This window comes from Petaurus breviceps, unplaced genomic scaffold (genome assembly GCF_028583685.1).
Source record: "Petaurus breviceps papuanus isolate PSGF00001 unplaced genomic scaffold, PetGlider_PUasm1.0 91041, whole genome shotgun sequence".
Taxonomy (NCBI): domain Eukaryota; kingdom Metazoa; phylum Chordata; class Mammalia; order Diprotodontia; family Petauridae; genus Petaurus; species Petaurus breviceps.
Window position 1 is genome coordinate 36473968 of NW_027187400.1, and position 13018 is coordinate 36486985.

The 13018-nt window shown below is 45.9% G+C and overlaps 1 protein-coding gene across 5 annotated transcripts in view; it reads right to left on the reverse strand.

Moving 5' to 3' along the window:
* PLCH2 (phospholipase C eta 2) overlaps positions 1-13018 on the reverse strand; it is a 352788-nt gene that overhangs the window by 301288 nt on the left and 38482 nt on the right. For all 5 annotated transcript variants that reach the window (XR_011166493.1, XM_069078304.1, XM_069078301.1 and 2 more), the window contains one exon: positions 9631-10089. Coding sequence is in view for 4 of the 5 variants with exons in the window: in XM_069078304.1 (XP_068934405.1) it covers positions 9631-9745 (115 nt within the window). In the remaining variant the exon portion in view is untranslated. The remainder of the gene's footprint in view (positions 1-9630; positions 10090-13018) is intronic.

The window sequence follows — 13018 nt, forward strand, 5'->3', positions numbered from 1 at the left end:
GAGAGAAGGAAAAAAGGGAAGGTTTGGAGGGTGGGGGGGGGAGGAAGAGGGAAGGAACTTCTCGGGCCTGCCCTGCCATGGAAGGCCAGGAAGGAAGGAGTGAGAAAAGGTGAGAGGGGGGGGGGGGGGGGGAGCACCGCAGAGGGCAGGGGCCAGTCCAGACAGGCCTGCCATCCCCATCTTGCCTGAGTCCTCTCCCCCTGGAGCTTCCAGGTGCCCACATCATCCCCTCCCTCCATTCCAGGCCAGGCCTGAGCAGAAACCTTTGGAACAAGAGGTGGGAGATAGTACATGTCTCTGCACAGAGATCTTTCGACATATCCACAGGGCAAAGGAAACTGGAACCTGCCCTGGCACATTTGGAGAATGCCAGATTCCCCAGGGAAGCTGCCTCTTCTCTGTCCTGTCCATCCCCAGCCTTCCCCTCCTACCCCCAGGCTTCAGGCTGCTTCAGTTACTGATGTCCTCAGACACAGAGCAGAGCATCTCCTGCTTTCTATCCCACAGCCCTAGCCAAGTGGAGCCACTGGAGGATGGGGAGCCAACCCCCCCCCGAGAAATACCCATGTCTTACCATGTGCAGACACCCACAGACACAAACCCAGACATGCCCACAAACCACGAACATAGACACAGAAATACAGATACAAACACTTAACACACATGTCATACATGCACACAAACCCCCACCCCTACAAACCATTGCTGTCAGACAGATACACATACACACATAAAAACATACAGATATGCTCACACACAGCGTGTAGCATGTAGACACATACACCCACCAGTCACATGGCAGAGAAACACAGGGGTAAACACAAAAGCCCCCACCCTTTCCCCTTCCACCCACCTCCCTCTTCAACTACACACACCAAATCTACCCCAGCACAAGTGGGTACACGCCCATTCTCCTTTCCTTGGGTGCCTCCTTCTCCCTCTTCTGTCTCCCTTCTCCAGTGAGGGTACCCTTCTGGATCAGACCCCCAGTTACAAGAAAGTCACTAAGAGGAGTTCTCTCCAGGAGTCTGGGGCATAGGACCCTGAAGCCAACAACTCCCTAGGCAAGGGCCCTCTGGCATGGAAGGGAACTGAAGGGCAGACATGTCAGTGTCAGCTCTGAAATCCCCTAACCATGATGACGTCAGCCTTTGGCTTGGGAGGCTGAGGAAGATGTGGGGGAGCCAGAGATGACTCAGGCAATCCTTCCCCACCCTGCCCCACACCTCACCTTCCCCCCAGTTCAGACCCTTTGAGGCTGCAGTCAGTCCCCTCTCCTTTACCAAATGGCCTTGCCCAATTCTTCAGGTGTTCTGATTGGGATGTCTCTTATCTGACCAGATGGTCTCATGCATGGTGTCTAGGCCTCAGGGAAGGTGTGGGAGTGAGGGTTAGGGAGAGAAAGGGGCATTCAAGAACAGCATAGTCCCCAGGGCAGTCTTCTGGGCCTCGATGGGTGGTTCCACTCACCAGCCCTTTATGCTTCCCTCCTTGACCACCATATGACCACCATACATGTTGATCCCTCCTATTAGAATGTAAGCTCTTAGAGCAGAGAGACTGTCTTTTCTTTTGTAGTTAGCCACCCCTCCCCCCCCCCCACCAGGTCTTAGCACAGAGCCTAGCGCAAAGTTAATATTTAATAAATGCTTTTTCCATGCTATTTTGTGTTAGGCCCTGGAAGAATTGAGAGGAGGAAAAGGGGAAGAAAAAAAATCTTTCTTCCATTTCCACTAGTTGATAGAGTTCTGGGCCCAGAGTCAGAAGTCCTGGGTTCAAATCCGACCTCAGATACCTGTTAGTTGTGCCACCCTGGGCAAGTCACTAAACCTCTGTTTGCCTCAGTTTCCTCAACTGTAAAATGAGGGGGTAATAATGGCATCTACCTCCCAGGGTTGTTGTGAGGATCAGACATGTTAATTATCGTAAAGTACTTAGCTTTACAGTGCCTAGCACATGTTACTATTTCACAGAAGAGGAAACTGAGTCCTGGACAAGTAGATTCATATACCCAAAAGCACACAAGTATTCAAGGACAGGGTTGGGATTCAAACCAGTCACTGTATGACCATGGGAAAGTCCCTTAACCTAACTGAGCTTCTGTTCCATCATTCATAAAAGGGGGGAAATGATACTCATCTCACCTGCATGGGAATGTTGTGAGGAAAGTTCTCTAGAAATCAGAGAATGTTAAAAAACAAAACAAAAAAAAACAACAAAACCTGAAACCAAACCAGACCCAGAAAGGGTACCCAGCTCATTAGGCAGACTTTTAAACTTATTTTCCACTACTTGTCCACCCCACCCTTCGTCACTGTCTCTTCATTCTGGCCAAAACAGCCAAAAATATGGTGTTCCATTTCCTACCTACTCTCCTTTGGCCAGGCTGTGCCTCATGCCTGAAAATCATGAATTCTTACCAGCATCCCTTCAAATTCTATTCTTCTTTCAAGGCTCTGCTCAGATACCTTATTAAGTTAAGTCTTTTCCAACACCACTTAACTGTCCATGCTCTCTAGTTACATAAATGTACTGACCACCGTACATGTAACACCGCCCTGTAAAGTATAAACTCTGTGAGGGCAGGAGGTGTTTGTTTTTTTCTCTGTCTCCAGGCTCCTGGAACCTCCTATAAAAGGCCTAACCTGATCCACAATTCAATCCTTAGGGCCCTCCTCTCCCACTTCATATCACTGTTTATTTTGTATTCACTGATACACATTGTTTCCTCCAAGAGAGTGTTAGTTACTTAAAGGCAGGGCATGTTTCTATTTTTGTCACTCCCATGCCAGTTTCTTCAATATTCTCAGAAGCTGAATGAATGAATGAATGCATGAATGCATGAATGAATGAGTGTGAATGAATGAGTGAGTGAATGAATAAGGTTCACCTAGGTGTTACAGTACATTCAGAATCAGGAAGGCCTAAGTTCAAATCCAGCCTCGGATACTTACTAGTTGTGTGACTCTGGGCAAGTCATTTAACCTCTGTCTGCCTCAGTTTCCTCATCTGTAAAATGAGATAGAGAAGGAATAGCAAACTACTCCTGTATCTCTGCTGAGAAAACCCCAAATAGGGTCACAGAGAGTCTGAGATGACTAAAAAACAATTGAACAATTAGTTATGCATCAGATATAGAGGAATGACCTATTAATGATCTTAGAGGGGAGATATTATTGGTCAAGTGAGCCAAGCATTTATTAAGCACCTACTATGTGCCATGCCCTATGCTAAGTGCTGAGGAGACAAAGATAGTTTCTGAGTTCAAGGAGATCATAGTCTAACGGGGAAAACAACATGCAAACAACTGTGTGCAAAAAAGATATAGGCAGGAGAAATGGGATAATCTCAGAGGGAAGAGAAAGCATTTATTTAGCACATACTGTATACCAGGCACTGTGCTAGGTGGTGACTTAACTATTCTGAGCCTCAGTTTCCTCATCTATAGAATGAGGAGGCTGGACACAATAATCTCTGCTGTGCCTTTTGACTTGAAATCTAGCATCCTGTGAGTAATGGGATCTTACAGTCTAGCTGGAGGGGAGGAGGGAGAGGGGGAGGAATAAGATATGAACACAGTTAACCACAGTTGTCACTAGAAATATTTTTCATCTGTGATGAGAGGTGGGGCGAGAGAAAGCAAGCAATCGTTAGGATTGTGGTTGTCGGTTTTAAGGAGTTCCACCCTGGGCTATCCTGAGGGTTCTATCATTCTAAAAAGTGGTGCCTCTGCAGGGAAAAAGTACACCACCACGGCCAGGAGCAGAGCAATCAGATGAAGAAGCATTCCCCAGGAAGGTGCTGTCTGTCCCTTCCAATTTCCCTACCTTGGTACAATGGACTGGCTGTCCCACCCTAGTTTTAGTTCTGCAGAGAACTAGAACATGAAGTGGGACATAGTGAGTATATAAGAGCCTAATATGGAAATAAGTTTTGTATTATTCACATGTATAACTGATATCATGTTGTTTATCTTCTCAATGGGGTGAGAGAGAGGGAGAGAGTGTGAAAGGGAGAGGCTGGAGGGAGAGAATTTGGATCTTAAATTGAAAAAAAAAGACTGCCAAGTGGTACGAGGGCAGTTGGATCCCAGTCCTTCCCCACCTTCCCATCTTTTGCATTGATTCTTGCCCACATCTTTCTGTGGCTGGGGATCCAGGATCATTTAACTCTCTGCACATTCCTCAGTACCCAGCATACCCCAGACACTTTGAGCTTGTTGACAATCTGATGAATTCCAGGAACATCTTTATTCTGCCCTTTCCCTCTTCCTTCCAGAACACACAGAAGTCTCTGCCCTCTTCACTCCTCCCTCAGACTAAGGAGTGTCGCAGACTGGGATGTCCTCATGTGCCAGCCCATCCCTCCCTGGTGGAGAAGGTTCCATAGAGCTGACCCAGTGGAAGATAAGACAAGAGGAGGGGCTGACCCAGACACATTCAAACATGATAAGAAGGATGCTAATTGCTCCAGGCAGGAAGGAGGAAAATGACCCATTTCCTCAGACTCCCCACGCTGCTCAGAGTCCAATTTAATACCCAAAAGGCCATGGGCTCCTAGAATAATTTGTAATTCTTTCATGTGGTCAGATTGCTATCTTGCTCAGCACTGAGAAAATTATACCCAGGATTAGAACAGAGCTGAACATTGCTCAGGGAGGAAGGAGTCTGGGCTGTTCTGAGCTAAGCCTGGCCTCCTGGGTGGCAATCAGAAAAACACAGCTGGATTTCAGTACTTAGCAAAATCCTGAGTAGGGATCTGGGGAGGGGCACGGAAACCAGACTCACCCAAGGGCCCGTTTCCCACTCTGAGCAGTGGCTTTCAAAATCTGTTCCTCTCCTACACAAGCCATAGCCATTCTCCTGAAGAAATAGAGGCAGCAGAATTTAGAAGACCTAGGTCCTAACCCAAACTCAGTTACCTCACCGTGTGACCCTGGGCAAGTCACTTTACCCTGTTTGCCTCAGCTTCCTTATCTGTAAAATGAGCAGGAGAAGGAAATGGAAAATCGCTCCAGTATCTTTGCCAAGAAAACCCCAGATGGGGTCAGGAAGAGTCAGACATGACAGAAAATTACTGAATTTTAATAATCCTTCTAGCTCTGATTTTAATTTCTTAGGGAGAAGGCAGGAAGGAACTTGCCTTCTTGATACAGAGTGGATAGAGAGAATTGATTATCAGAGATCCCAGACACTAATTCTGATGCCTTGGCCTCCTGGGGGAGAGGCTTGCCTAGTTTTTTGGTGTCTCCATCCCCCAAGAGAATACAAGCTAAAAGCCTCCCTGAGGTCCTTCCCCTCCTAATGTGCCCCCACAGCAGTATTCTTGTTGTTTCTGTCATTAAGGAGAACTGAGCAGAGTCAACTTCTTCCCCCACAGGGTCCCTCCCTTTGGCCAAATGTCTCTCCTCCCTAAGACCTCCCCCGTCACTGCATCCTCCAGTGTCCCCCATGAGGACAGGCCCCAGAAGCAGGCAACTTGCCCGCAAGAAATGGCTGGCGCCATTATTCCAGGAGCATTCAAAGCCCTCCTGACACTCCTTACCTCTGATTTCACTGTCATAGCCACCATCTTCTCATGGCTTAGCCTTTGTTTCCATGCTTCCCAAGTCTGGGTCTTCTAGCTGGAGGGCCAGGTCATGGTCTCCAATTTACTTAGAAGAGAAAGGTTTTCCTAGCTACATACCATGACCAAAGTCCCCTGACCCTCACCTCAGTGTGAACTCTGACCCTGAACTATTGCTTGCCATTGGACACAGCTAGGCAGTGCAGTGGGTAGAGTCCTTGGTCTAGACTTAGGAAGAGTGGAGTTCAAATCCAGCCTCAGATACTTGCTAGTTATGTGATCCTGGGCAAGTCAGTTAACCTTCGCCTGCCTCAGTTTCCTCATCTGTAAAATGTGGATAATAATAGCATCCACCTCTGAGAATGGTGAGGATCACAATTTGAGATATTTCTAAAGAACATGCACAGTGCTTGGCACATAGTAGGTGTTTAATAAATGCCTGTCTCTTTCCTTCCTTCCTACAGTGAGGAACAGGGCAGAGGAATATGAAGCCCTCAGCACAGCTCATCCCCACTCTTGAAAAACCAGCTCCGAGCCCACATCTAGTGGCATCACATCATGCCTGCCCTCCAAGGACAGAGCATCCATTCATCCTTCATGAACAGCAGCAGCCCTGAGCATGCCCCTGTGGGCAGCAGGCAAGGCAATTCATAAAAACTTAGGGAGGGTGATGACAAGGCCTCCCCCAGTGGGAGTGGGACCTCATACTCACTACAGGTCAACAGAGAGGCTGATGGGGAGGCTGCTTTGTCAGCATTTTCCAGCTCTTTATTGTGAATGCATTGGGTGAAACCATGGGATCCCCAAAGACAGGGCTAAGTCTCCCCCCTTCAGAATGAGGGGTCCCTAGGGAGAACCATGTTTCTTTTTTTGCCCCGCCTCAGACCAGAGGTTCTGAGATCCTGGAGGTCAGGGGCTGGGTTTTCTTTGTTTGTTTTAGCCCTTCTATACATTCCCAGCACTTAGCTTGGCATATAGTAGGCGCTTAATAAATGCTTGTTTTACTTAGCTTGTTGACTAGTATCACCATCAGCTCTTGGCACCAAGGTCAGCACTACTCAGGGGCTCAGTTTCCCCATGGCAACCCCCTTCCTTCATGCCCATGGTCATTGCTGATCCAGTCAATGATTATGGGACCAACTATGAGAGATCCTGAGGGTAAAGTAGGGAGCCATTGAGTATGGCAGGAGCAGAGAGGGGGCAATATAAAAATGAATGTAAGACCACAACCACCAGACCCTCCACACCAAGTCCAACAGTGGCAGCCAGGCCACACACTGCCCATATGGCCTACAAGTCATGACAAAATTTCCTTATTTTCTTCAGCTCAAAGAAATCCCAGTCTTTTTATCCCCCAATGGGAACCCAAAAAGAGGAGACCCAATGGATCCTTCCTAAACCCTGGACCTTCCCACTGGAGAACTGGTTGCTCAGGGGAGAAAGTGTAGACTCAGAAGAAGTAGTTTATTAAACAAACTTTCTCTCTGGGCTATGAATATCAGTTCAGGAAAGTTTCATTGCTACAGGGATTTCATGTCTCACAGAGGGATCTATAAGCAAACATTGTGGACTATACCAACAGCCTCCCTAAGGCTATAAGCAACATTCCTCACATGCTAAATGACCTTCTGAGGTCAGTCACACAGTACATCTACACTCTGCCTGGATAAGAATACATTATCTATAGATAAAATGTTCCCAGAATTTCCCTTCCCAGGACTTATATTTGGTACCTGAGAAAACCAGGAGGCAGGAGAAGTCAGTATGTTTTTAATCACCTTTAAGAATCATGTTCAATAAATTTTAAAGATGTGGGAAAGTTGGAACACTAACTCATTGCTGGTGGAGCTGTGAACTGATCCAACCATTCTGGAGAACAATTTGGAACTATGCTCAAAGAGCTATAAAAATGTGCGTACCCTTTGACCTAGCAATAACCACTTCTAGGGCTGTATCTCAAAGAGATCATAAAAATGGGAAAAGGACCTACATGTACAAAAATATTTACAGCAGCTCTTTTTGTGGTGGCAAAGAATTGGAAAGTGAGGGGATGCCTATCAATTGGGGGATGGCTGAACAAGTTGTAGTATATGAATGTAATGGAATACTATTGTGCTATAAGAAATGATGAGCAGGTGGATTTCAGAAAAACCTGGACTTATATGAACTGATGCTAAGTGAGGGGAGCAGAACCAGGAGAACATTGTACACAGTAACAGCCACAGTGTGCAAGGACTGATTTTGATAGACTTAGCCCTTCTCAGCAATGCAAGGACCTAAAAGAATTCCAAGGGACTCATGATGGAAAATGCCATCCAGATCCAGAGAAATAATTATGGAGTTGAAATGTAGAGTGAAGCAGACTGTTTTCTTTTTTGTTTTGTTTTGTTTTCTTTCTCCCATTCGTTATCATTCTTCTATGCAACATGACTAATGTGAAAATATGTTTAATAGGAATGTATATGTGGAACCCACATCAGATGGCAAGCCATCTAAGGGAGGGAGGGGAAAAAATTAAAAACTTGTGGAAGTGAATATTGAAAACTAAAAATAAATAAATTAATAAAAAATAATCATGCTCATACAACATAGGTACAGTTCTCAAAAGAACAAATGTAGACTATTAATAACCACATGGAAGAGTGCCCCAAATCACTACTAATAAGAGAAATGCATTTTGAAAACAACTCCAAGGTTTTACCTCACTTCTACCAAATTAGTAAAAAAATTATAAAGAATAACAATAGTAAATATTTGAGGTGTCAAAGAAAGATGAGCACACTAATACATTGTTGGTGGAGCTGCGAATATTGTAATCTAACCATTCTAGAAATCAAGTTGTAATTATAAGTGACAAAAATGCCCATGCCCTTTGATCCAGAGTACCACTGCAAGACAAAAACACTAGGGAGGCCCATGATAAAAAAGAGAGGCCCCCACAAACATCAAAATATTTATCATCGCCCTCTTTGTAGTAGCAAAGAATTGGAAACAAATATATGCTCATCAATTGGGGAATGACTAAACAAATTGTGTTACATGAGTATAATGAAATGTATCTATAACCTAAGTAACAATAAATATGATGGCTACAGAGAAGCATGAAAAGACTTAAACTGATGTAAAATGAAGGAAGAAGAACTAGGAAAACAAAATGTACAATGAATACAACAACGTAAATGGAAAGAACAATAATAAAAACAACCTAAATCAAAAGCTATGACATCATAATAACCAAGCTTGGCCCCAGAGAAGACTTAGAAGGCACCTTCCCACCCACCCTTCTTTGTACAAGTGGGTGTGAAACTGCATTTAACCTCAGACTTTTTAAATTATTGATTTGTTTTGCTGAACTCCTTTTTTTCTCTTTTTTATTCTTTGTTATAAGGGATGATTTTTCTGGAAGGGGGAACATAAATGGGAAAGGTGATATAAAAAGAGACAATATCAATAAAAACATTTAAAAAACCAACCAAAAGAATCATGCTCACTCCACCCCTGCCTTTGGAAAGACATCCATCCTGGTTATTTCCAGAATCTTTGTGAGGGGTGGGGAGAAGGCTACAGAAAGGTGAGCCACTCAGTCAGATGTTCAACCCTCTCCTCAAAGCCAATTTATTCCTTCAACAAACCATACACCCTCCCCTTCAACATATTCAACCTCAGTTGGCTAAAGAGAGAGAAATGAGGAAGGAAGATGTTTCAAATAGATGGTTTCCATTGGAGAAATCAGGAAGTAGGGTGGTGTAGGACATACATAGCTCTGACCCTGGCAGCAGCACTGTGATATAGGGAAAGCTTCCATATCCCCTATGCTAGAGGATGAAGTACTCTTGCCTCAGGTCACCCTATCTCATTCACCTGCTGGTAATCACAGAAGCTGCCTCATCTCTTCCCTTGGTACAGTAATGCCACAGGGGCACTCACCCTGTGCCAAGTGGGGGCAATACTACCTCTTCCATAAGGGAAGAGAAAATAGGGTCCAATGACCACAAAGTCAGAAGTAAAAGATTCAGAAAATTATCGCAGTTCCCAACTCAAAGAGAGTCCAGTGGCTTCACTCACCCACAGGCAGGACATTGGCTGACAGGAACCGCCTGATGCTTTCTGGACAGGGTGATGAGGGCTCCAAAGGCTGTGGGACAGGGCCAGCTGGCAGGATTGGGGGAGTGGGTGCCATGACTGGCAGAGGTCCAATGAAGTCCAAGCTCTGTGGCCCCCTTTCTTTTGTGGGTGGGTCAAATATTCCTCCAGAAGTCTCCTTCCTTACTCCCACCTGACATGGCAGTCCCACATCACCTCCAAGAAGGGTCCTGCTTAACCTCTTCAAAGAGATGGGCCAGAACTTCAGTGCAGGTGCTATCCCAAGAATCAGGGCTCATGTGAAGATTGCTCCGCTGGGCCATCCAAGGGCAGGAGTGGACTAGCTTCTCAGAATAAGAGATGTCCTTCAGCAGCCAACAACTGCTGGGTTCCCAGCCTCCAGGTCCTCAGCAGAGCCTAGAACCCAGCCCTGTCTCACACCTAAAAAGACCAACAAGGAGGAAACAATAAATTAGTAAGTCGTCGCTCTCCTTACAATGCCCCACTTAGAGGTATCTAGGTGGCAAAGCAAATAGAGCACTGGTCCTAACTTCAGGATTAGACCTGAGTGCAAAGCCTTCCTCACACACTAGCTGTGTGACCCTAGACAAGTCACTTACCTTTCATCTGCTTCAGTCTCCTCATCTGTGGATAAGATTACCCCCACCTCCCAGGACTGTAGTGAAGACCAAATGAGATATTTGTAAAGAGCTTAGCACAGTTCCTGGTACATAGTAACTGTTTAATAAACGCTTACTGCTTCCTATTCCCTTCAGATAAAGTCAGTTCATGAACAACAAGAGAACATTATGGTGTTATGAAAAATCTTCTGGGTTTAGAACCAAAAGATCTGGGTTCAGCTTCTCCCAATGATACTCACTATCCTTCCACTTCTGCCTCCACAACAGTATCACTCAGACAGGTGCCACCTTAGTTCAGGCCCTCATCACCTCACACTGGGACAGCTGTGATGGCCTCTTAATGGATGGATGAATTGTTTTCAGGCTCTGAGCCATTCTCCAGCCAGCTGCCCAAAGCACCCCCGGTATGGCAAACCCTAGTCTTCCAAAGATTCTTTCCAGCTCTAAGGAGATGTTCTCTCTTCGTGCTTTCTGCGACCCCCCTTTAGAAGACACTCAGGGTCCTCTACAGAAGGACATCCTCAGCTGCCACTGAAGGGACTTCCCCGGCTCCTTGTCACCTCCCAGACAAAACCCAACATGCTCAGTCAGACATTCAAAGCCACCATTTGGCTCCAGCCTAATCCTCCCAGCTGCTTTCACATGACCCCCCTTCATGCACTGAGGGTTCTAGGCACACTGGCCTCCTCGCTGTTCCCAAGCTGGTTATCCCGTCCTTTCAGCCTCTCCTCTACCTCTATTCTCCTTATAATCCTTAGTTTCCTTCAAGGCTCAGCTCAGGAGTCTCCTTTCATGGGGAGCCATTCCAGATTTCTCCTCTGTCCTCCCTTCCTTAAATGATCTTGTATTGTCTTTTTCTATATGTTGTATATGTATACACACAAATACATACATGTACACACATAGCACGTGTATACACATGGGTGCACACATAAACGCATACCTATATACATATACATAGGCACATGCAGTCACATATATACATATATACATACATACAATAACATACATACATACATTCACACACATACCATCTCCCTCCTTCCCAGTATAATATAAGCTTTTTAAGGACGGGAATTGTTCTTCAATTTTGGTTCTGTATGCCCAAGGCATAGCAGGGTTCCTGGTACATGGAAGTCTATTAGTAAACATTTGTTGGACAGGATTCACTTGGATCTCCACCTTCCCCCAACCTAGCATAGGCTACAGCATCTAGAAGGCAGTGGATATGTATGTCGGATTGTACACACGGGTCCCGTCCATGTAAACAGGTTGTACAATTTCGGATCCCAGTTGTCGACATCTCTCCCTGCTCTGAGCAGGCACTCAATTAATGGTCTCTGGCAAGGATGTCATAACTCTAGCCTAGCGTCTTTTCCTACCTGAGTCCTGACTTTATACCCACAAGCCTCCATCCTAAGCAATTCAATAAATATTTACTGAGTGGCCTTGAAGTCTTATGTTTCATTCTTCGCCACTGTCGAAAGCTTCCCCCACCATTCCTTGGCCCTGTCTAATGCAGTCTGCTTGGGCAGCCTGAAATTCTACCAACAGAGGGTTCGTTATAGGAAACAGGAATTCCTCAGGGATGGCTTCATTTTTGATTCTGTATCCCCAGTGCCTGGTAGGGACTTATTAAATAGCTACTGGTTGATTTTAAAATGTAACCAGTGGGCAGACTAAATAGGAGCTGTCAGTCATTAACAATTCAGGGAGATTGGTTTTCCATTGGATTGGTTTTCCTGTTGAGGCTTTTCTGAGATCTGCCTTACCTCCACAATTGGGGGGTTTTCTTAGGGAGGTGAGGATGAAGGCAGAACTTTGGGAAGGGGGTGTGTGTGATAGAAAGGCAGGTCCAGGTCGATAGTAAGGAAAGGATGAAGGTGAGCAGAGGGCATCTTGAGGGTACTGGGTAGGGAGTGGGGATTGAGAATGCATGTGCAGGGGTGTTCAAAAGGAGATGAGAAAACATCTGAGGGGGAACCCCTAACAGAGGATGAGAATCATGGGGAACTGGCCCAAGAGGAAAAGAACAGGCAGACAGAAGGGCACACACAAAGACACTCTGTCTTTCTCTTTCTGTCTTTTTCTTTGTCTTTGTTTCTGTCTCTCTGTCTGTCTCAGGATCTCTCTGTCTCTGTATTTGTCTCTGTCTGTCTCTGTGTTTCGTTCTTTCTGTCTCTCTGTCTGCCTCTATCCCTCTCTTAGTATGACCACCTATCTCTTCTGACTGGGCCAAGAAGGCTGGCCAGGCTGAGTTGGAAGATTTTATCCAAAGTCCAGAGACCCTCCCTCAGCTCTGGGAGACTGGGAAGGCCTTCCTTTGGCCCCCAAAGGGCAAAGAGAAAAGGTGGGCCCAAGAGATGCTATGATTGCTGGGACTGTTCCTTCCCCTCCCAAGACTCCTCTCCTAAACCACACACATGCTCAGATCTTATCCTAGACCATGGGTCATGAGAGCTAGAGTCCAGGACGCAGAGAATTCTCTGCCCTTTCCTTCATAAAAGCCACCTGTAGACCTAGAACATTCCAGCCCCTCGAGCCCAGTCTCCCCTATTACCTAGGGGAACTCTGATGCTCAGAAAGACCAGGACACCCTCCCATCTCTCTCCCCCACCAACACAGCATTGTCAAACTAAGAATCAGCCCTGGCCAACTCCATTAGGAAGTCCTGAGAGCAAACTCTACCAGCCCCGGGACCCCTTCCCCACACAGCTTGTCACACCCTC